General features: G+C 48.3%; 1 protein-coding gene across 1 annotated transcript in view; it reads right to left on the bottom strand.

Moving 5' to 3' along the window:
* Positions 1 to 20,877, bottom strand: part of NRXN2 (neurexin 2) — a 428,827-nt gene that overhangs the window by 385,498 nt on the left and 22,452 nt on the right. The window contains exon 2 of the mRNA XM_070951426.1: positions 20,622 to 20,639. Within this exon, the coding sequence (XP_070807527.1) occupies positions 20,622 to 20,639 (18 nt within the window). The remainder of the gene's footprint in view (positions 1 to 20,621; positions 20,640 to 20,877) is intronic.

The following is a 20,877-nucleotide window of genomic DNA, read 5'->3' as shown; positions in this document are numbered from 1 at the left end:
GGAAGAGGAAGAGGAGGAGGAGGAGGAAGAGGAGGAGGTGGTGGAGGAAGAGAGGTGGAGGAAGAGGAGGAGGAGGAGGAAGAGGAGGAGGAGGAGGAGGTGGTGGAGGAAGAGGAGGAGGAGGTGGAGGAAGAGGAGGAGGTGGAGGAAGAGGAAGAGGAGGAGGAGGAAGAGGTGGAGGAAGAGGACGAGGAGGAGGAGGAGGTAGAGGAAGAGGAGGAGGAGGAGGAGGAGGTGAGGAAGAGAGGAGGAGGAGGTGGAGGAAGAGGAAGAGGAGGAGGAGGAGGAAGAGGAGGAGGTGGTGGAGGAAGAGAGGAGGAGGAGGAGGAGGTGGAGGAAGAGGAGGAGGAGGAGGAAGAGGAGGAGGAGGAGGAGGTGGTGGAGGAAGAGGAGGAGGGGGGTGGAGGAAGAGGAGGAGGAAGAGGAAGAGGAGGAGGAGGAAGAGGTGGAGGAAGAGGTAGAGGAGGAGGAGGAGGAGGAGGAGGAGGAGGAGGAGGAGGAGGAGGAGGAGGAGGAGGAAGAGGAGGAGGAGGAGGAGAGAAGGGTCTCCTGCTTGAGCAGGAGGTTGGACTAGAATCCATCTGGTGATGGTCTAACCCACATTTTTCTATTTTATCAAGTTGAAGGTTGTGGTCTACTTTATGAAATGCCTTACTGAAGTCCAAAAGTAAATCATATCCAACTAAAGAGAAACTTCCTAATGCTTATCCACTGTCAGTGGAACTGCTTGCCTCCAGAAGCTGTGGGTGCTCCATCACTGGAGGCTTTTAAGAAAGAGACTGGACATCCATTTGTCTGAAATGGTGCGGGGTCTCCTGCTTGAGCAGGGGGTTGGACTAGAAGACCTCCAAGGCCCCTTCCAACTCTGCTACTCCGTTAAATGTCACATTTTCAAGATTTGCTTCCTCCTTCCCTCTTTTTACCCAGCCTGACATGGAAAGGCGGTTAAATAAAAAAAGTAGGAAAGGCCGTCTTTGCATTAAACGTTCGTCCCTTCAAACCTCGGGTTTTCCCATTTGCAACTCTGCACCGTCATTTTTTGGCCGCTGCAGACGTCAAAAGTCACACCGACCAGCCCGCCTCGGCGCAAAGTACATCTAACGGCTTTCCTTTTTCAAGTCAATTCGTTCTTCCACACCTGGAAACCAACCTGACGGAAGGCAAAGCGCGGTTCTTTGACCAAGAGCACGCTCGCACAGCCGGTCTCCGGTTCCTCCATATGGGCTGGGGAAAAAACATGTGATTCCGAATGGGGAAGGCCACCCTCTGTCCATGCCCATAACATTAAGGTAAATAAAGCCACAGCCTAATTGGGAAAAGGCACTTGTCTATGGGTCTACCTGCTGTTTTGCAATCATAAAAGGTTTATGCCTTTGTGCACATAAAGGGATTGAGAGGCCTTGTTACCTCTTCAGCTTTATATGCCTGGGCTGCACACAGATGCTCCAGACCCTAAATCAGGGAAGGAATCTGTGCCGTCAAGGTGGCACATCTCTAAGCCTGAAAGGCCCCACGGTCAAGAAGAACATTATTCCACGGAAATTAAACTGCCTCGCGCCTCCCGCCTATCGGGTCCGATTTGATAAAGGGAGAATTGGTGCATTCGAAATCCCTCGCAAAGGAACATCGGAGCAGAGCACCGGCGTATTGTGCTTCTTCGGTGACATTGTAAGGAAGGTGTGTTTGTGTGTCTGTGTGTGAATGCTTCTTTCTTTGCTTTACTCCTCTCTCCAGCAGCCTCCCTGGCTTCCCTCTCTTGCATGCACGATTCCAGGAGAGGCATCTGGAGTACGCTTGAAAAGCTGTGCTCCTTTGGAAGAGAAATCCGAAGAAATCACCCACCTACCCACCCACCCATGGGGGATGGGGGGAAGCATTTAGAAAGGATGCATCTTCTCAACTTGGCTTTTTTTTTTTTTTTTCCCGAATGGATGAAACTCAGCAAAGAAGAAAAGGGAATCTGGGCAGGGATAGGCTGCTGGGGGTTCATAGGGGTTCGGGAGAACCCCTAGCTAAGATTCTGTGCAGTTTGGAGAACCCCCAAATCCCACTCCTGGCGGGGTCTGCCTGCTCCTCCCCTCCCAGGAGTCCCCACGCTGCCTCTTTTGGATGCAGGTGAGTGCAGGGCACACGTGGAGGCTCTGGGAGGGCGAAAAACAGGCCTACTGGAAGTTCGGGCCCGTTTCCAGCCTCCAGAGGGCCTCCGGAGCCTGGGGAGGCCGTTTTCGCCCTCCCGGAGGCTCGAAAGAAGCCTCCGGAGCCTGGGGAGGGCAAAATCGTGCCCCCCCCCGTGGTGCAGGAGGCTGACTAGGCCACACCCACCATGGCCACGCCCACCCAGCAACCGGGCAGAGAACTCCTTGCTAAAATTTTTGAAGCCCACCCCTAAATCCAGGGTCTGTGTCCGCATGAAATGAATCAGCGCTGAAACGATATTTGTAACTCGCGAACTCTACCTCTGGCATTCTTGGGGTGAATAAGAAAGGACAGGTAAGATGTCCCAAGGGTGCTTTTTTTCAATCAGCAACTGGACTTTCTGGTTTTTCTTCGAAGACATTTCACTTTTCAGTCTAGGAGCTTCTTCGGCTCAGAATTGGATAGTGGGGACTCCACTTCAGAAGTGAAGAAGCTTCTTGGATGAGAAGCGAAACATCTTCAAAGGAAAACCAGAAAATCCAGTTGCCGATTGAAAAAAAAAGGATTTTTAGGACAAACCACGACCTGGATGACTGAGAATCTCCGTACACGACAGGTAAGATGGTTGTTGGAAGATTAGAAATTTATGGATCCACCTGTTCTAAGGAGGTCCATCTAGCGGGACCCAGAAGAAGGGTCTTTTCCATGGTGGCTCTCTCCCTCTGGAACATCATTCCATGGTGAACCTTCAGTGTGGTGGCAGAATGGTTAGAGTGCAGTCCTGCAGGCTACTTCTGCTGACTGCCAGCAATTTCGCAGTTCAAATCTCACCAGGCTCAAGGTCAATTCAGCCTTCTATCCTTCCGAGGTGGGTAAAATGAGGACCCAGATTGTTGGGGGCAAGAGGCTGACTCTGTAAACCGCTTAGAGAGGGCTGTAAAACACTGTGAAGCAGGATATAAGTCTAAGTGCTATTTTCCTTCCTTCCTTCCTTCCTTCCTTCCTTCCTTCCTTCCTTCCTTCCTTCCATCCATCTCTTTGTCTTTTCCTTCCTTTCTTCCTCCCTCTCTCCCTCCCTTCCTGTTGGAATGCAGAATTGCAGTCTAACTCTACCCACAGCCAGCAGTTCGATCCTGACCGGCTCAAGGTCGACTCAGCCTTCCGTCCTTCCAAGGTGGGTAACATGAGGACCCCGATTGTTGGGGGCAAGAGGCTGACTCTGTAAACCGCTTAGAGAGGGCTGTAGAAGCACTGTGAGGCTCCCCCCCCGCTTTTGGCACGCAATGGCAAAAAGGTTAGCCATCACCAGCATAGGGTGTAGGTTGATACGAATAGCTAGCCAAAATTTTGACAGTACAAACAGGCGTGAGACAAATCACGCACTCGCTGGTTGGGCACAGGGTGGCAATGATAAGGCGCCCTTGTCTATCTGAATTAGTCAGCTTAATGGCAAGGCACTTCATCAGGTTTTAGCTGATAGCCAGGTGATCAATAACCCAGCTGGCACCAGACACGCACAAATCACATCCCGGGGGGCAACCTGCAACAGGCTTTTCCGAGGGCCGTGGTCCATTGGTATCTGCGCATCGGTGACCCACCTGGCAGTCTATGCAGCCGTGGGCTTGATTTGCCTGCAGGTTGGGGCTGTAAGCGCTAATAGCCGGGAGGTCATTTGCATATGCGGGAGATTATTTGCATATGCATATGGCAAAAGAGTGGATGGATCACCCGTGCTTCCGACAGCAAAGCCATTTACTGCTGATTAAGTCGCCCGGAGGATAAAAAAATAATCTGATTCCCAAGCTGGAATGGCTAACGTGGATTAGCTAGCTAAAGACAATCAGAAATACTAATGGGGGGAAAGGGAGGAGAGGGGGGATGTGGGGAGAATCTACTGGTTTAACCACAGAGAGAAAAATCAAACCGTGGATATTTAAGGTACAGGTAAGTTCTCAATTTACGACCACAGTTGAGCCCAGAATTGATGTTGCTGAGTTAGAAACTTGTTTACGACCTTTCTTGCCAGTTTGTTAAGTGAATTTATTTATTTATCAAATTTCTATACTGCCCTACTCCCAGGGGACTGTTAAATTAGCAACGCCGTTGTTAAGTGAACCTGGCTTTCGCGAAGGTCGCAAAAGGGGGATCAGGTGAATCCTCCCCCCCCCCCCCGGGACACTGCCACCGTCATCAAATGCGAGTCACTTGTGTCAAGCATCCGAATATTAAATCACGTGACCGTACAGGGAGGCTACAACGGCCGTGAGTCCCTTTTTTTCAGTGCCGTTGTAACTTTCAAGGGTCACTAAATGGACTGTTGTCAATCAAGGACTGCCTGTGTGTGATTTAATATCGAAAGGCGCGTGACATGTATGTTTTGAGATCACACATACCACTCAGTGGTGTGTTTGAGGAAGCAGTAGCCCCCCCCCCCAGTGGTGGGATTCAGCTGGTTCAGGCCAGTTTGGGGAGAACTGGTAGTAAAACTGCTGGCTGGCCCCTCCCCTTCCTGCCCCGCCCCTTCCAGGAGTTCCCACGTGCCCCATTTTTGCTCTCAGGTATGTGCAGGCCCAAAATGGGGCGTGCCGCTCCCCCCCCCTGCGGCCTGTTTTTGCTCCCAGAGGTGTGTAGGAGGCAGAGTGGTACCTGTCACACACCCCTGGCCACGCCCACCAAGCCACGCCCACAGAACTGGTAGTAAAAAAATTTGAATCCCACCACTGAGCCCCCCCCCCTTTAAAATGCAACCCTCAAGTCCATTCTCTCCAGTGAAGCAAGGCTGCAGCATTGCAGTGGGTTGCCCCCGGTTCTGTCCGGTTCTATAGAACCGGTAGTAAAACCGGCAGGAGGCTCCGCCCACCCGCCACCACGTCATCATGGGTGACCTGCGCATGCGCAGAAGCTTCTGCGCATGTGCAAAAGTGTGCGTGCGCGCATTCCCGTTGCGAACCGGTAGTAAAGGTAAGTAGAACCCACCCCTACTGCAGCACACACCACGGGGTACAAACCACAAATCCAAAGAGTTCTTTCCGACTTGGCTGGTTCCTTCCTCACTTCGCCCATATAGGGTGGGGGGTCTTAATGCATAGCGCCCCAAAAGGAACGTACGGCCTTTAGATACTGCATCACCATTCACCGAGTATGTGTGGCACACTCGGCTACCGCTTTCTTTGTTGCCAAGTGTGCATTGCCCGTGAAAAGAAATGCAGCAGTTTGAGTGTCCAGAAGAAATGAGAAATCTGCCTCCGTTTGCAGGCTGCCCACATGGGGCTGTTTCATTGGAGAGATGGAAGCCAAATGGGCTCCAGCCCCACATTCCCGTCCATGAGCACCGGCACACCGGCCTGCCCCACATCTCTGTCTGCTTTCATCTTTGTTTTCATGCCAGGAAGCCGCGACATCAATAGACGTCCGTCACAGCACAAGGCACCCAATCTTATCTCGCTGGTGCAGACGCAGCCTGTTGTTCCCTTCCTTGCTCTCACTACGTAGGACACGAGAAAGGCAGAAGGCCACAAAAGAGGTCCGTGTGCGTGCACACGTGTGCAAACACACACCGCTGGTGATGCCAGTAACGGAGAAGACTTCCTGGTGACCTCGTGCATGGACACAGACACAGAGCACGCCTAACTGATACACGGAATCAGGGATGGGCTGTTGTGGGTTCGTAGGTGTTCGGGAGAACCTCTAACTAAGATTCTGTGCAGTTCGAGAACCCCCAAATCCCATTCCTGGCTGGTCCTACCCACCCCACCCCTCCCAGGAGTCCCCCACGCGGCCCATTTTGGGTGCAGGTAAGTGCAGGGCATGCGCGGAGGCTCAGGGAGGGCGAAAAATGGGCCTACTGGAAGTTCGGAAAGTTTCCGTCCTCCAGAGGGCTTCTGGAGCCTGGGGAGGCCGTTTTCACCCTCCCAGAAGCTTGAGGAAAGCCTCCGGAGCTCGGGGAGGGCAAAAACACCCTCCCCCCGCCGTGGCGCAGGAAAACAATTAGGCCGCACCCACCCTGGCCATGCCCATCCAGCAACGGGGCAGAAAACCCCTTGCTAAAAAGTTTTAAGTCCACCCCTGCACGGAATCAACAGGCAAATGAAAGCATGTGGGAAAAGGCTGATCAGACGTTAGGTTCCAAAAGAGGTGTGGAAGAATTACAAAAAGCTGGATGCCAGGACCAAAATCAGGAGTACCTTTTTAGGCTAAAAAACCCTTTATTCAAAGGCATAAAATTTTGTGAGGTTCACGAATGCTTAAGCGTTGCTTCCCAAACCTGAATAGATTATCCAGAATTGGATAAAAGTGATTTTTTTTCTTTAACGACCATACAAGACCCATTACAGGGGTATTTAAATAAAGAAAGACTGCTATATGGACTAAAATACTGAGTGGTGGTTACTTCATCAGTGGTGGTAATGCCTTCTGCCCATGGCCCTGCTCCAAAGCTAGGGAAATTGCTGCTCACTGTAGGAGAAGGGATGGCAGAAGCTGAGGGCGGAGTGAAAAGAGGGATCAGCCTAAAATCCCTAGGTAGCCACAAGCGAATTAAGTCCAACCTCCCTGGAATTCCATGGACCCTTATCTAACTCTAAGCAAGAGCAAGAGCACTTAAGATTGGCAGATTAACAGAGTTGGAAGGGACCTTGTAGGTCATCTAGTCCAAGCAGGAGACCCTACACCATGATGGCAAACCTATGGCACAGGTGGCACACGTAGCCATATCGGTGGGCACGTGAGCTCAGCTCAGATACACATGTGCGTGCCGGCCAGCTGATTTTCAGGCCTTCTGGGCCCACCAGAAGTTGGGAAACAGGCTGTTTCCTGCCTCCTGAGGGCCTCGGGAGGTGGTGGGGAAGGCCTGTTTTTCTCTCTCCCCAGGCTCCAGAGCCTTTCTAGGAGTTTGGGGAGGACGAAAACAGCCTCCTCTCCGCCCGGAGGCCTACCGGAAGTTGACAAACGGGCCGTTTCTGGCCTCCGGAGGGCCTCAGGAGGGTGGGGAAGGCCATTTTTGCCCTCCCCAAGCTCCTAGAAAGGCTCTGGAGCCTCGGGAGAGAGAAAAACAGGCCTGCTGGGCCCACCGGGCCACCGCATGCCAGGAGTGGGGGGAAGCGAGGGGGGTCGCACGTGCATGCGCGGGGGTGGGGCGCATAGAATTATGGGTGTGGGCACGTGTGCGCGCTACCCCCCCGCCCTTGGCACACGATGGCAAAAAGGTTAGCCATCACTGCCCTACACCATTTCTGACAAATGGCACTCCAGTCTCTTCTCGAGGCTTTATAGATAGTGGTAATAGAACCTCCCTTGATCTTGCTTGCATCCCTCTGTTAATGCAATTTAGGATTGCATTGGCTTTTTTGGCTGCCGCCGTACACTGCTGGCTCCTATTTAACTGGTTGTCCACTAAGACTCCACGATCCCTCTCACAGTTGCTGCTATGAAGCCTCGTTTCACCCAATCTATATGTGTACTTTTGATTTTTCTTGCCTAAGTGGAAGACTTTACTCAGTGGTGGGTTGCCCCCAGTTCGGACTGGTTCACAAGAACCGGTAGTAAAACTGGTGGGAGGCTCCACCCATTGCCCCAGACATCATCATAAGTGATCCACGCATGCGCAGAAGAGTGCACATGGGAGCGAGTGAAGCGAGCGCGCGCAGGCGCAATGCGAACTGGTAGTAAAGATAAGTAGAACCCACCCCTGACTTTACTTTTCTCTACATTGAATTTCATTTTGTTAGCTAGGGCCCAGTGTCCAAGTCTGTCGAGATCCATCTGGACTTCTATACCGCTTCAAGGTGCTTCTACAGCCCTCTCTAAGCGGTTTACAGAGTCAGCCTCTTGCCCCCAACAACCCGGGTCCTCGTTTTATTGATCTTGGAAGGATAGAAAGATGAGTCAACCTTGAGCCGGTCACAATCGAACTCCTGGAGTGAGTAGTGAGTTAGTTTGCCATCTAACAACAGCACTAAGCCTTACCTAACTTTAACCAGGTGCTGAGACTTAGTTGAGAAGATTCCTGTGCACAGGCTTTTGGCAAAAGAAAAAAAAAAAACACATCAGCCTAATGGAACATTCACATGTAGACCTGGTCTTTTGTATCTGACATTAACTGAGTCAATAAAGGGGAAATGTGAATTGAGAATGCTTCTGACCGCTGACAAGAAATCCCTCCCGCTCAGTGGTGAAATCTGAACCGGTTTGCTACCAGTTCGCTGGCCACGCATGCACGCTGCACACCAAATGCATGCTGCATACATGCCAAAAGGAGGCTTGGGAAGGTAAGTAGAACAGCGAGAGGGGGGATCAGCTGTGCTGCGTGCAGGATTTCCTGCTTTCTAGCAAAGCTAAACCGCGCAGCACAGCTGATCGTCGAAAATACGGGTTCGGAGGAAGCGGTAGCTTTTTTTTAACTACAGGTTCGCCTGAACTGGTAGTTTTTATCACTACTGATTTGCCCGAACTGGAGTGAACTGGTAGCATTTCACCCCTGCTCCCGCTGCTACGCCACCATCCCAGCTATGGGAAATATGCACAAAGGGCCATGAGGCAAACTGAGCTGTTGAAGGCACATCCAGAACAGAAGTTGGAGGGAGAGGGAAGCCACAGCATGCGCACACACACACACACACACACACACACACACACACAAATACACACACACGCATCCTTGTAGGGCCAGGTTCCAGCCTCTGGTTGAAACCGGCTTTATCTGCCAGGGATAAGGCAGTGGGCGACGTCTTGGTGAGGGAAGTCAAGATGCCATCAACGAGACAGTGAAGGAAAAAGTGTCTGGGAGATAAGCACCAGGTGATGAAATGCCAGACACGACCGTTGGCAAGTTTAATCTCCGGTCCTCTGCTCCAGGCAGCAGCGTCATTTTTCTTGGGAGATGAATGCCAGGATCCTGGGCGGAAGATTTGCTCTCATAACGGCAAGCCAAAGGAACAGGAGGATCTGCACGGCACCCCAGGGGCCAAAGAGATGACTCTGGGAAGCTCACAAGCACGAGAAGAGCAAGGGTGCCTTCTCGTTCACATTTCTCGGCGGTCCCGGAGATAAAACATTGTTATTCTAACGAACAGTCATTCAACATTCCCTGAATCCCTTTTTCAAGTTGCTAATCCAGATACGTTGTTGTGGCAGTGAGTTCTGCAGGATAACTGTATGCAATGGGAAAACAGCCATCTTTTTTCACCTGCTCTCTCCCCAGTCCCCTTTCTTTCCCCCCACCCCTCACTTGCTTTAGAGGGGCTGCGGCACTTGTGAGCAAAGAATCTTGTTACTGAATGACATGGATTCAACCCAGTTTGGCTGGTTCGAGTTCTAGCCTCTGCATTCAGAAGTCTCTATGGTCACAGGACCGTCTAAGACGGTCTTTTGCCACTAGGGTCAGAACTACAGTAGAGTCGTCCCAATGAGAAGGCCAGAGAAACAGCCACTCTAGGTTTCACAGCAAGACAACTCTATAGTCACAGGGCCCTGGAGGACTATGGCTGTTGAGGGACTTTTGTTCTTCTTGCAAAAGCTCAGGGCTGTAGAGTACAAAAGCCAGAGGGGCTGCCACTCTAGCTTCCGCTGAGATATCACTATGGTTGCTCTTAATTCCCCCCAGAAAGAATTCTCCCAGTACAGGTAGTCCTCGACTTACAACAGTTCATTTAGTGACCGTTCAAAGTTACAACGACACTGAAAAAAGTGACTTACGACCGTTTTTTACACTTATGATCCCATGATTAAAATTCCGATGCTTGGCAACTGGTTCATATTTATGACGGTCGTAGTATCCTGGGGTCACGTGATCCCTTTTTGCGACCTTCCGACAAGCGAAGCCAATGGGGGAGCCAGATTCACTTTACAGCCGTGATACTAATTTAATAACGGTGGTGATTCACTTAACAACGGTGGCAAGAAAAATGATTGTAAAATGGAGCAAAGCGCACTTAACAACTGTCTCGCTTAGCAACAGATATTTTGGGCTCCATTGTGGTCGTAAATTCAAGTTCAAAAAGTTCAAAAGCCTTTATTGTCATTGTAGATCATGTATGCAACAAAATTGGTTTAGCCTCTACTGGAGCAGTCCATACAAAAATAGAAGACAACATGAATAATATAAAGAATAATCCTTATAGAAGTAGTTAGGGGGGAAAAAACCTAGTGATACATTTCCATATATACGTCATATTCTGTGCAACATGTATATTACTCTGGTGTATGATCTTATATCATGGTATATATCAGTGATGGGTAACCTTTTTGCCATCGCGTGGCAGGACGAGGGTGCTGGGGGGTGTCACGTGTGCACGTGCCCACACCCATAATTCTATGCGCCCTGACACCACGCATGAGTGCATGACCCCTCCCCCATGCTCCCACACGATCGTAGCATGCAATGGCCCGGTAGACCCATTTTTCTCTCTCACCTGGCTCTAGAGCTTTTCTAGGAGTCTGGGGAGGGCGAAAACGGCCTTCCCCACCTCACCCCCGGAGGCCGAAAACAGCCCATTTGATAATTTCCGGTCCCACCAGAAGTTGGCAAATGGGCTGTTTTTGACTTCCGGAGGGCCTCGGGGGGGGATGGGGAAGGCCATTTTCGCCCTCCCCAGACTCCTAGAGAGGCTCTGGAGGCTGGGGACAGCAAAAAACAGGTCTTCCCCACCCCCCAAGGCCCTCCGGAGGCAGGAAACAGCTGGTTTCCCTACTTCTGGTAGGCCCAGAAGGCCCAAAAATCAGGTGGCCGGCACACATGCGCACCGGAGCTGAGCTCGCGTGCCCACTAATATAGCTACGCGTGCCACCTGTGGCATGCATGCCATAGGTTCGCCATCACGGGTATATATCATGTTTCCCCGAAAACAAGACCGAGTCTTACATTAATTTTTGCTCCAAAAAATGCATTAGGGCTTATTTTCAGGTGATGTCTTATTTTGGGGAAAGTACATTACTAAATACGTCCATTTGGCTGGCGATCTTTACTGGGGCTTATTTTTGGGATAGGGCTTATATTACAAGCTTCCTGAAAAATCACGCTAGGGCTTATTTTCTGGTCGGGTCTTATTTTTGGGGAAAACATGGTATATATTACACATTCCACTGGCACCAGTGTCCGTAAGGCGAGGACTTTCTGTATCGCAGCACTGCCGTAAGTTAAATCAAGAGAGGGTAGGAAGACTCGCAGCTGCGTGGAGATTGGTAATTGGGAAACCCACCAAAAAGGCAAATGGTTATTCTTGTTTTCTTGTGCACTTTTTCACCGCCCTGCCTAAATAAATATTTTAAGCATTTTATATTTGTTGAGCATCCTCTAATTATTGACTTTGCTGATCCCGGAGCTTGAAAGCAATTTTGTTTGAAGGTAATATTGGCAGGCCCAGGAGGAGCCGTCCGGAAATGGGAAATCAAAACCGCCCGCTTCAAACGATCCCAGCGTCCAGACCGCCAAAATTGAATGGTCTCTGCAGCCCGAGAGAATTCAATAGGTGATCTAACAATAGATTTGCAGTGCTGGGCTACAGAATCCCATCCCTCTCCTCCGGAGCCTTTGATTCAATAGAAGGCACATCTAACACTGGCTGGTTCTTTTTTTGGAGCACGCTTTTTTTTTTTTTCCCCCTGAGGATGAGTGGAGCAAGACACCGCAGAGAGGCCTTTCAACTGACTTTGTCGCTAATTTGTGCTTCCCTACAGCACAAAAACAGCGGTGGTGAGTTGGAGCAGCGAACGGAGGGCAGTTAAGCAAGTAGGGGAGCTCAGAAGCCCCTTCCAGGTCCTGCTCCGATGCATTCAGACACTGACTGAAGGCCTTTCGCAGCTCAAAGGAGCCTTCCCCAGTTGGGGAAAGCCGCTGGAGGTTTGGAGAGGAGCGAAAATGTTCCTTTTTGGAGATTCGGCTCAAGGGGCTTGATGAAAATCAAGCTAGCTTTCCTCGATCGTACAACGCAGATTCATAATAAGGCTGGAAGGGATCTTGGAGATCTTCTAGGCCAGGGATGGCCAACCTTTTCGACACCGAGGGCCCAAACCAGAACACGCCTACATGCGCGCGCACGGGTGTGCACCGGAACGCCAGGAACCCAAAGATCAGCTGGCCAGCACGCACATGCCTGTTTTTTTGGCCGCTTTTTTGGCCGCTTTCAGGCCGCTTTTTGGGCCGTTTTCAGGCTGTTTTTTGGGCCGTTTACAGGCTGTTTTCAAGCCATTTTTCGGGCCGATTTCAGACCAGTTTTTTGGGCCGTTTTTCAGACTCTATTTTGGGCCATTTTTCAGGCTGTTTTTTGGGCCATTTCCAGGCCGTTTTTGGGGCTGTTTTCCGGGCTGATTTCAGGCTGTTTTTCAGGCCGTTTTCCAGCCGTTTTCTGGTGCTCCGGCACCTACAAATGCCAGCTGGCTAGCGTACCTGTGCCCCATAAACCAGAAGAGCCCACGTGCCCACAGCATCCATACCCACAGAGAGGGCTCTGCGTGCCACCTCTGACACATGTGCCATAGGTTCGCCATCCTAGTTCTAGGCCAACCCTCTGCTCGAGCAGAAGATCCTCTACCATTTCAGACAAGTGGCTGTCCAATCTCTTCTTGAAAACCTCCAGGGATGAAGCACCCACAACTCCAGGAGCCAAGCTGTTCCATTAATTAATTGTTCTCACACTGTCAGGAAATGCCTCCTAACTTCTAGGTTTTGATCTCTCTTTGACTGACTTCCACCCATTATTTCTTCTCCTGCCCTGAGGTCCCTTGGAGAATAATCCCCTCTTTCTGTGACAGCCCCTCAAGTACTGGAAGACGGTTATCATGTTCCTAGAGGATCGAAATATCACTTTAAATGCCTCCAAATAAATGTGAATTACTGTATTTCAAAACTTTGGAATTGTGTGGGGTTTTTTTTCCCCCAAATGAATGCAGAGATTCAAATCCAACTGGCCCACTTCGTTTCAAACATTTTAATTTAATTGATTTTCCTAATTGATTCAAAATGGATTGATTTTCCAAATTAAAGTTTTGAATCAGTTGGGTAGTCCCCATCCAATATTCAGTAGCATTACAAACAGCCCCAGAGAACACAATAATTTTGAACCCTCGACAATTCTAATAAAGTTATTTTTTCCCCCTTTCCCCAAAGTGCTGGCAAATTGTTCTCTGAAAATAAGAACCTACATTTTCTATTTAAAAATGCATTTGGAAGAAAACGTGGTGAGTTCACAAGGTGTTAAAGATGTAAGTGGTGTCGTGAGAATTACGAAGAAAAAGCAAAAAAAAAAAAGGTCTAGAATAGATGAAATAGGGAAAGATATTTTTTTTTGTTTCTCCTTTTGAATATTCTTGGCTATTTTTTAAGGCCTGCGAAAAAGGAAGATAAATCATTTTTAAAGCTCTTTTTGTCATTCTACACGAAGGCATTTCAGTAAAGTTATCAACTATAAGGTGAGAATAATGCCCAATATTAGGTATCTCCTAATAGCAATAGCAATAGTACATAGACTTATATACCGCTTCACGGTGCTTTTACATCCCTCTCTAAGTGGTTTACAGAGTCAGCCTCTTGCCCCCAACAATCTGGGTCCTCATTTAACCAACCTTGGAAAGATGGAAGGCTGAGTCAACCTTGGTCAGGATCAAACTCCTAGCAGTCGGCAGAATTAGCCTGCAATACTGCATTCTGACCACTGCGCCACCACAGCGCTAATCATGTTGAGGTGCCCATTTCTGTAAGAATCCTTAGCTAGGGGGCACTCTTCCCAACGTTAATATTTCTTTCCCCTTGTCTTCCCCATGGACTGCTGGATGTGGTTCTCAGATCTGATTGTCCACTATACGGGTTAGATAGAAGATCATTTAATTTTAAAGAACAGAGAAGGTGGTTTGTTAAATGAGTCACAGCCCATTTCACCATCTTTCTTTTGCTACGGTTGTTAAGCGAATCGCTGCAGTTGTGGTCGTTAAGCAAATCCAGCTTCACACACACACACACCCTTTGACTTTGCTTGTCAGAAGCCAGCCCGAATTTTGACCGTGGGATGCTCCAAAAATCACGAATGCAAGGACCGATTGTAAGTTTGTTTGCTTAAATGAAGCTTAGAAAGTGTTGACATCTACAGGAAATTCTGAAGCTTTGGAGGGAAAGAATGGAAAATGCTGAAAAATTCATCAGTCTCCCAATGTACAGGTAGCCCTTGACTTACGAGCCCCAATTTTTCTGTTGCTAAGCGAGACCGCTGTTAAATTAGTGTTGCCCCCATTTTACGGCCTTTCTTGCCACGGTTGTCAAACGATTCTTTCGTTTCCCCAAGGACTTCGCTTGTCGTAAGACGGCAAAAGGGGAACACGTGACACACACACACCCCCCACGGGGACACTGCCACCGTCATAAATATGAGTCAGTTGCCAAGCCTCTGAATTTTGATCACGTGACCCAAGGGGGGAATGCCGCAACAGTCGTTAAGTGTGAAAACTGGCCCCAAGTCACTTTTTTTGGTAGTGTTGCAACTTTGAACGGTCACTACTAAACGCACCGTTGTAAGTCGAGGACTACCTGTATCCGGAAACACAGCCTGGCAGTCTCAGGTTTTTTTTAAAAAAAAATGGATTACATCCTTTCTGAGTAGGGGAAGAAAAAAACAAACAAACCTCGGAGCGCAGCCATTTCCAGCGTGCGTCTTGCGTCTACCGTTTCCATTCACCCTCCTTCCCACCCATTATCTGTAGATGTCAGCATTTAATGGGGAAAGCTGGTCATTATTCAGCAACGTGGAAAGAATTAATGGCTTTCCAGACATTTCTCCTCCCTGCGGTGTGGCCTCTCTGGCGTCACAGTAAATATATTAACAAACGTATTTATTCCTGCAAATCAATGCTGGCAGATGCATAAAAGGACAAACACGGGAATAAATTAAAGGGAGGAAGAGCGGGGCTGTTGCTGCATTTCCTGGCGAGGACAGCCGCTGCCAGTTGGGCATCACCTTTCCCCGGGCTTCCTACCCTAGAGCCGTTTTAATGCCGCGGGGGTATTTATTGTCGCACCTTTATCGACTTCCGAGACAAAAATGCATTCCCAAATCCTTCTGACAACAGGGCAAGAAGGCGGACTCAAATAAATAAAACAAACCTTCCTGTTGGATGCTTTGGGCGTATGGTTTCTGAGCTTTTATTAAAGCTGAGCCAACTGGTAAAGGTAAAAGTTCCCCTGGCACATGTGTGCTAGTCGTTCCCGACTCTAGGGGGCGCTGCTCATCTCCGTTTCAAAGCCAAGGAGCCAGCGCTGTCCGAAGACGTCTCCGTGGCCATGTGGCCGGCATGACTCAACGCCAAAGGCACACGGAACGCTGTTCCCTTCCCACCAAAGGTGGTCCCTATTTTTCTACTTGCATTTTTTTACCTGCTTTTGAACTGCTGGGTTGGCAGAAGCTGGGACAAGTCACGGGAGCTCACCCCGTTATGCAGCAGCACTAGGGATTCAAACCGCTGAACTGCCGACCTTTCGATTGACAAGCTCAGCGTCTTAACACTGAGCCACCACATCCCTCTAGAGCCGAGATGGCGAACCTATGGCACGCGTGCCACAGAGCCATATCGGTGGGCACACGAGTGTTGCCCTAGCTCAGCTCCAGCATGCATACACATGCCAGCCAGCTGATTTTCAGGCCTTCCGGGGTGTGAGAAATAGGCTGTTTCCTGCTTCCAGAGGCGAAGGAAAGGCCTTTTTCGTCCTCCCCAGGCTCCAAGAAAGGCTCTGGAGCCTGGGGAGGGCGAAAAAACGGGCCTACCGAGCCCACTGGGCCATTACATGCCAAAAGTGGGGGAAGCGCGGAGGGGTCACGTGCACGGGGGCGGGGCACATTGAATTATGGGTGTGGGCACATGTGCACGCGACCCCTCGGTGCTCCCCCCGCTTTTGGCACGCGATGGCAAAAAGGTTAGCCATCACTGCTCTATACTCACAGCCCTTCAGTGGCTATGTTCACAAAACACATGTAAGCTAAACACGGAATTCATTTATTTTCCTGGGTTGGCAAAAGAATGTGGAAGTACAGTATTTGCCCACCAAACAAGTTGCTGAACATACAAAGCCCAAGCTTAGCATGTTGCACAAATCTTTTCCAGACTCAGTTAAGCGTGGTGTGTGACAACAACTTCTAAGGTGCCACCAACTTGCAATTTTTAATGGAACTGAAGGGAAGGAATGAGAGACACGGGCCATAATCATATCAACGGCGTTTTAATAATTGAATGTGCATTCAACGTAAATGAAATCAAATTGAGTTTCTCTCCTGGACCCAGCATTTTGCCTTGGCCACATGTGCTTTCCGGAGTGTAAATTCTGGCACATGGTCTCGAAAAAGAAGTCGCAAATCCCTGACCCTCTAAGTCAGGGTTCAGCCTTGGCAACTTGAGGATGGGTGGACTTCAACTCCCAAAATTCCCCACACCTCTCAAAGCCTGGTGGCTGGGGAATTCTGGGAGTTGAAGTCTGCATATCTCAAAGCCCGGTGGCTGGGGGATTCTGGGAGTCGAAGTCCACCCCTCTTAAACCATGCTGGCTGAGGAATTCGGGGGTGATGGTGTGTGAAGTCCACCCATCTTAAAGCACACTTGCTGGGGGATTCTGGGAATTGAAGTCCACCCATCTGAAAGCATGCTGGCTGGGGAATTCTGGGAGTTGAAGTCCACCCATCTCAAAGCCAGCTGGCTAGGGAATTCTGGGAGTTGGAATCCACCCATCTTCAATTGCCAAGGTCAAGAAACACTATTCCTCCATTCCTGTCCTTCTCTAAGCCCTTATGATCTATTCCTATCCATTCTCTAGGCTTTGTCCATCCTTTGTAATGTCTCCTTCTCCTTCTAACCTGCAATTCCAGGAATCAAAAGCCAAAAGGAACCTAATTTCCATTGGAGAGGTGAGATTTTGAGAGTGCGCGCCGTGGGCGCTCTCACAAAATGGCTATCATGTCACACGCGCACACGCACACCCAATTCACAAATTGCAAAACACAGGTGCCATGTAGCTTGCCCATGTCAAGCACTTTAGCTTGTGGGTTGTTTTTTTGTTTCTTTTTTCTGAATAATGGGCAGAATAATGGGCTTCCCCTGGCCATGCACAGCCCGGGAATACCCTTGGAAATAAAGGTAATAGGGAGCCAGATGCTTTTGTAATTCAGCAAGCCAATGTCCCCTGTATTTATTTTTTTTTTTTTGTCTAATTTAAAAAAAAAAAATCAAAATTCAGCCTGGGTGGTGAATCAGCCCACACCAAGGACAATCCTGCTGCTAACCAGGTGGAGAAATATCATCTCAAATCTAAAGTAAGAATTTGTATTCACAGGATGTTCTCCTCGGCTGCAGTTTGTAATTGCTCCCACCAGGGCCTTTTATGTCTCTCTCTCTCTCTCTCTCTCTCTCTCTCTCTCTCTCAAATTTGGGGATTTTCAGAAATGAAGAAGTACGTGCTTAAAGACTTGGATCAAGGAGATCCCCGCCGAAATCTCGGAGTTCCTCCTGGCTCTTAGCCACTGCCAAAGTTGTCAATGAGTTGTAACTGTGTGTGACCCCAGGGGAGGTTGCTCGATATATATAAATCCCTTGTTTAATTAAACTTCAATGAAATTTTAGCTCTCGCTCTATTCCGCACCCATGCAGAACTTCTCTCCCAGGCTTTCCTTCGGGGTGCAAGATTTGGCAGGGCATTGAACTAAGGAGGAAATCCCCACGGGGGGGGGGAGGTTGGGGGGCAAGAAAATATGATTTTCAAACTAAATATCTCTTCTATTTTTTCCTCTCTCGCTCTCTCGATCTCTTTTTTTTTTTTGGAGCTGTTCTGTTGATAGCAGAATATTTGCTAGAATTCCCTTCTTTTGCGTCATATGATCATAATTGTTCATTCTGAAGTTTCCATATTTTGCTAAAACTATGGCAGGTACATAAAAGGGGAAAAAAAGAAAAAAATGACCCAAACACCCAATATTAAACATACTTTAAAAATCCCACCCTGGTTGGATACTGAAAATATTTTTTTAAAAAAAAAATGACCCAAACACCCAACATTAAACATCTTTTGAAAATCCACCCTGGCTGAATGCTGAAAAGAATTTAAAAAAAAAAAATGACCCAAATATCCAACTTTAAACATTTTTTTAAAAATCCACCCTGACTGGATGCTAAAAATAAATAAAACAAAAACTTGATACATTCTCCTCCCCTTACATAAGAAGTCTGTAAATATTATAAACTTACCCATCCTTATTTAACAAGAAAACTATTATCGTATAAACAAATATTTCAGATGAGGAGGTCTCTATCTAATAATCGAATCAACCTGACATTTAATCTATATAAAAAAAATAAAAGAATTTGTTTTCTTTTTCTTGTTGTTGTTACTGCTGGATATATGTTTTTTTCCGTTTTGTTTTTCTGTTTTGTATTTTAATTCTATTGATAAAATGTTATAAATATATACATTTTAAAAAAAATTGCATGTGCAAGTAATCCTCAAATTTTTCGCACTCGTGTCAGAAACACTGAAGCACTTCTGGGTTGAAGGAATTAGCCAATGACATCACCTTTGCCCTGCGGATGCCGAGTTGGGGGTTCCTTCCACGTTTCCGGCAAGAGCTGGAGCAAAGGACGGGAGCTCAACCACTCCCCATGGCAGCTTTCGGGTCTCGAACGCGGGCTTGCTAAACTCCTGCCCAGCGTTCCCAACCACCGTGCTCCTCAAGTTACAACTACAATTGGGACCAGAATTTCCTGCTAAGTGAGTCATGCCTGATTTTACAACCTCCTTTGCCGTGGTTGATTAAGCTAATCACTGCAGTTGTTAAGTTAATCAAGCAGTTGTTAAATGAATCTAGCTCCCCACCCCATTGATTTTGCTTGTGGGTAGCTGTGTCTGGGAAGATTGCAAACGGCCATCTGGTGACACTCAGCCACTGCAACCGTCATAAATACATGCTAGGTGCCAAGTACCCGGATTTTGATCACATGGCCATAGGGATCAGGGGTGAAACGCTACCGGTTTGCTCCGGTTCGGGCAAACTGGTAGTGATAAAAACTACAAGTTCGGGCAAACCGGTAGTAAAAAAAAAATGCTTTAAAAAGTAAAAAACAAGGTTCCAACGATCACAGCTGTGCTCGTTGCACAGCGATCATCTGAACCTTTTTTTACTTTTTTAAAGCATTTTTTTACTACCGGTTTGGGCGAATAGGTAGTAAAAAAATGCTTTCAAAAGGTTTTTTTAAAATTGGCCACGCCCACCCAGTCACATGACCCACCACCACCAAGCCATGCCCACCAAGCCCAGGTAGCAAAAAAATTTGCATTTCACCACTGATAGGGATGCTGCAATGGTTGTAAGTGTGAGTACAGGGAGTCCTCGACTTACAACAGTTCATTTAGCGACTGTTCGAAGTTACAACATCCCTGAAAAAAGTCACTTATGACCGTTTTTCACACTTACGACCATTGCAACATCCTCTTAATCATATGATCAAAATTCAGATGCTTGGCAACTGGCTCATATTTATGACGGTCGTAGTGTCCTTGGGTCACGTGACCCCTTTTGCGACCTTCCGACAAGCGAAGCCAATGGGGGAGCCAGATTCATTTTACAGCTGTGATACTAATTTAACAACTGTGGTGATTCACTTAACAACGGTGGCAAGAAAAATGGTCATAAAATGGGGCAAAGCGCACTTAACACGTTGTCTCGCTTAGCAACAGATATTTTGGGCTCCATTGTGGTCGTAAGTTCAAGTTCAAAAAGTTCAAAAGCCTGAAAAACCGTTTCTCACACTTACGACCGTTGCAACATTCCCCACAGCCATGTAATCAAAATTCAGGCGCTTGGCAACTGGTTCAGATTTACGAAGGTTGCAGTGTCCAGGGGTCACGTGATCCCCTTTTGCGACGTTCTGACCTTGGGGAAGCCAGACTCATTTAACAACCATGTGACTAAATTAACAACTGAAGTGATTCACTTAAGAACGGTGGCAAGAAAGGTTGCAAAATAGGACCAAAACTCACTGAACACCTGTCTCGCTTAGCAACAGAAATTTTGGGCTCCATTGTGGTCGTATGTCGAGGACTCCCTGTCCGGTAATTTGTTTGGAGGGCGGAGGGAACATTACGGAAAGCGCTAGACGGAATCAAAGGTCTCCAATGAAGGATGAAAAGCAAATCCTCACTTTCCCCCAAGTTCCACTTTGAAGAAAAAAACTCGTCTGCTCGTCTGTAAAGGGACTTTCATCAAATGCAAATAACAAGAGAGAAAATAATTCACAGACAAAACCCCTTCCCCGTACCCAGAGACAACCGCGTAAAGAGAGCAATCCAAAGCGGGAGAAGATGTGAAACAACACACATACACATGTATACACAACCCCTATTTTCAGGGGAGGGGGGAGAAAGCCTCCGCAACTCCCCACAATCTTTGGCACCATCGCAAACCCTCCTGCCCTCCCCCCCCCAACAAAATGATACACCTTCAAAGAAACCTCAGAGAAAATCTACTCACCTTCCATCGTGAGCTCTTCTGCGAGGACGCACAAACGAAGGGAACAGGCGAAGAAGAAAAAGAGAGAAGGGGGGGGGAAGAAAATTAAGATTAGAACAATTGATAATCCAGCAAAACAGGCAGGATGAGCAGCAGAAAATCGAGGGTGGATATTTAAAATGAAAGAAGGCAACATTCCTTGGGCGAAAGAGTGGTGGGATTCAGCCGGTTCGGATCGATTCAGATGTTAATTTTAATCCGGTTCACCAAACCGGCT

Source organism: Pituophis catenifer, unplaced genomic scaffold (genome assembly GCF_029215685.1).
Source record: "Pituophis catenifer annectens isolate HBS135680 unplaced genomic scaffold, rPitCat1.0.hap2 SCAF_10, whole genome shotgun sequence".
Taxonomy (NCBI): domain Eukaryota; kingdom Metazoa; phylum Chordata; class Lepidosauria; order Squamata; family Colubridae; genus Pituophis; species Pituophis catenifer.
Note: the sequence above shows the minus strand (reverse complement) of the source record. Positions and strands in the feature narration are given on the sequence as shown.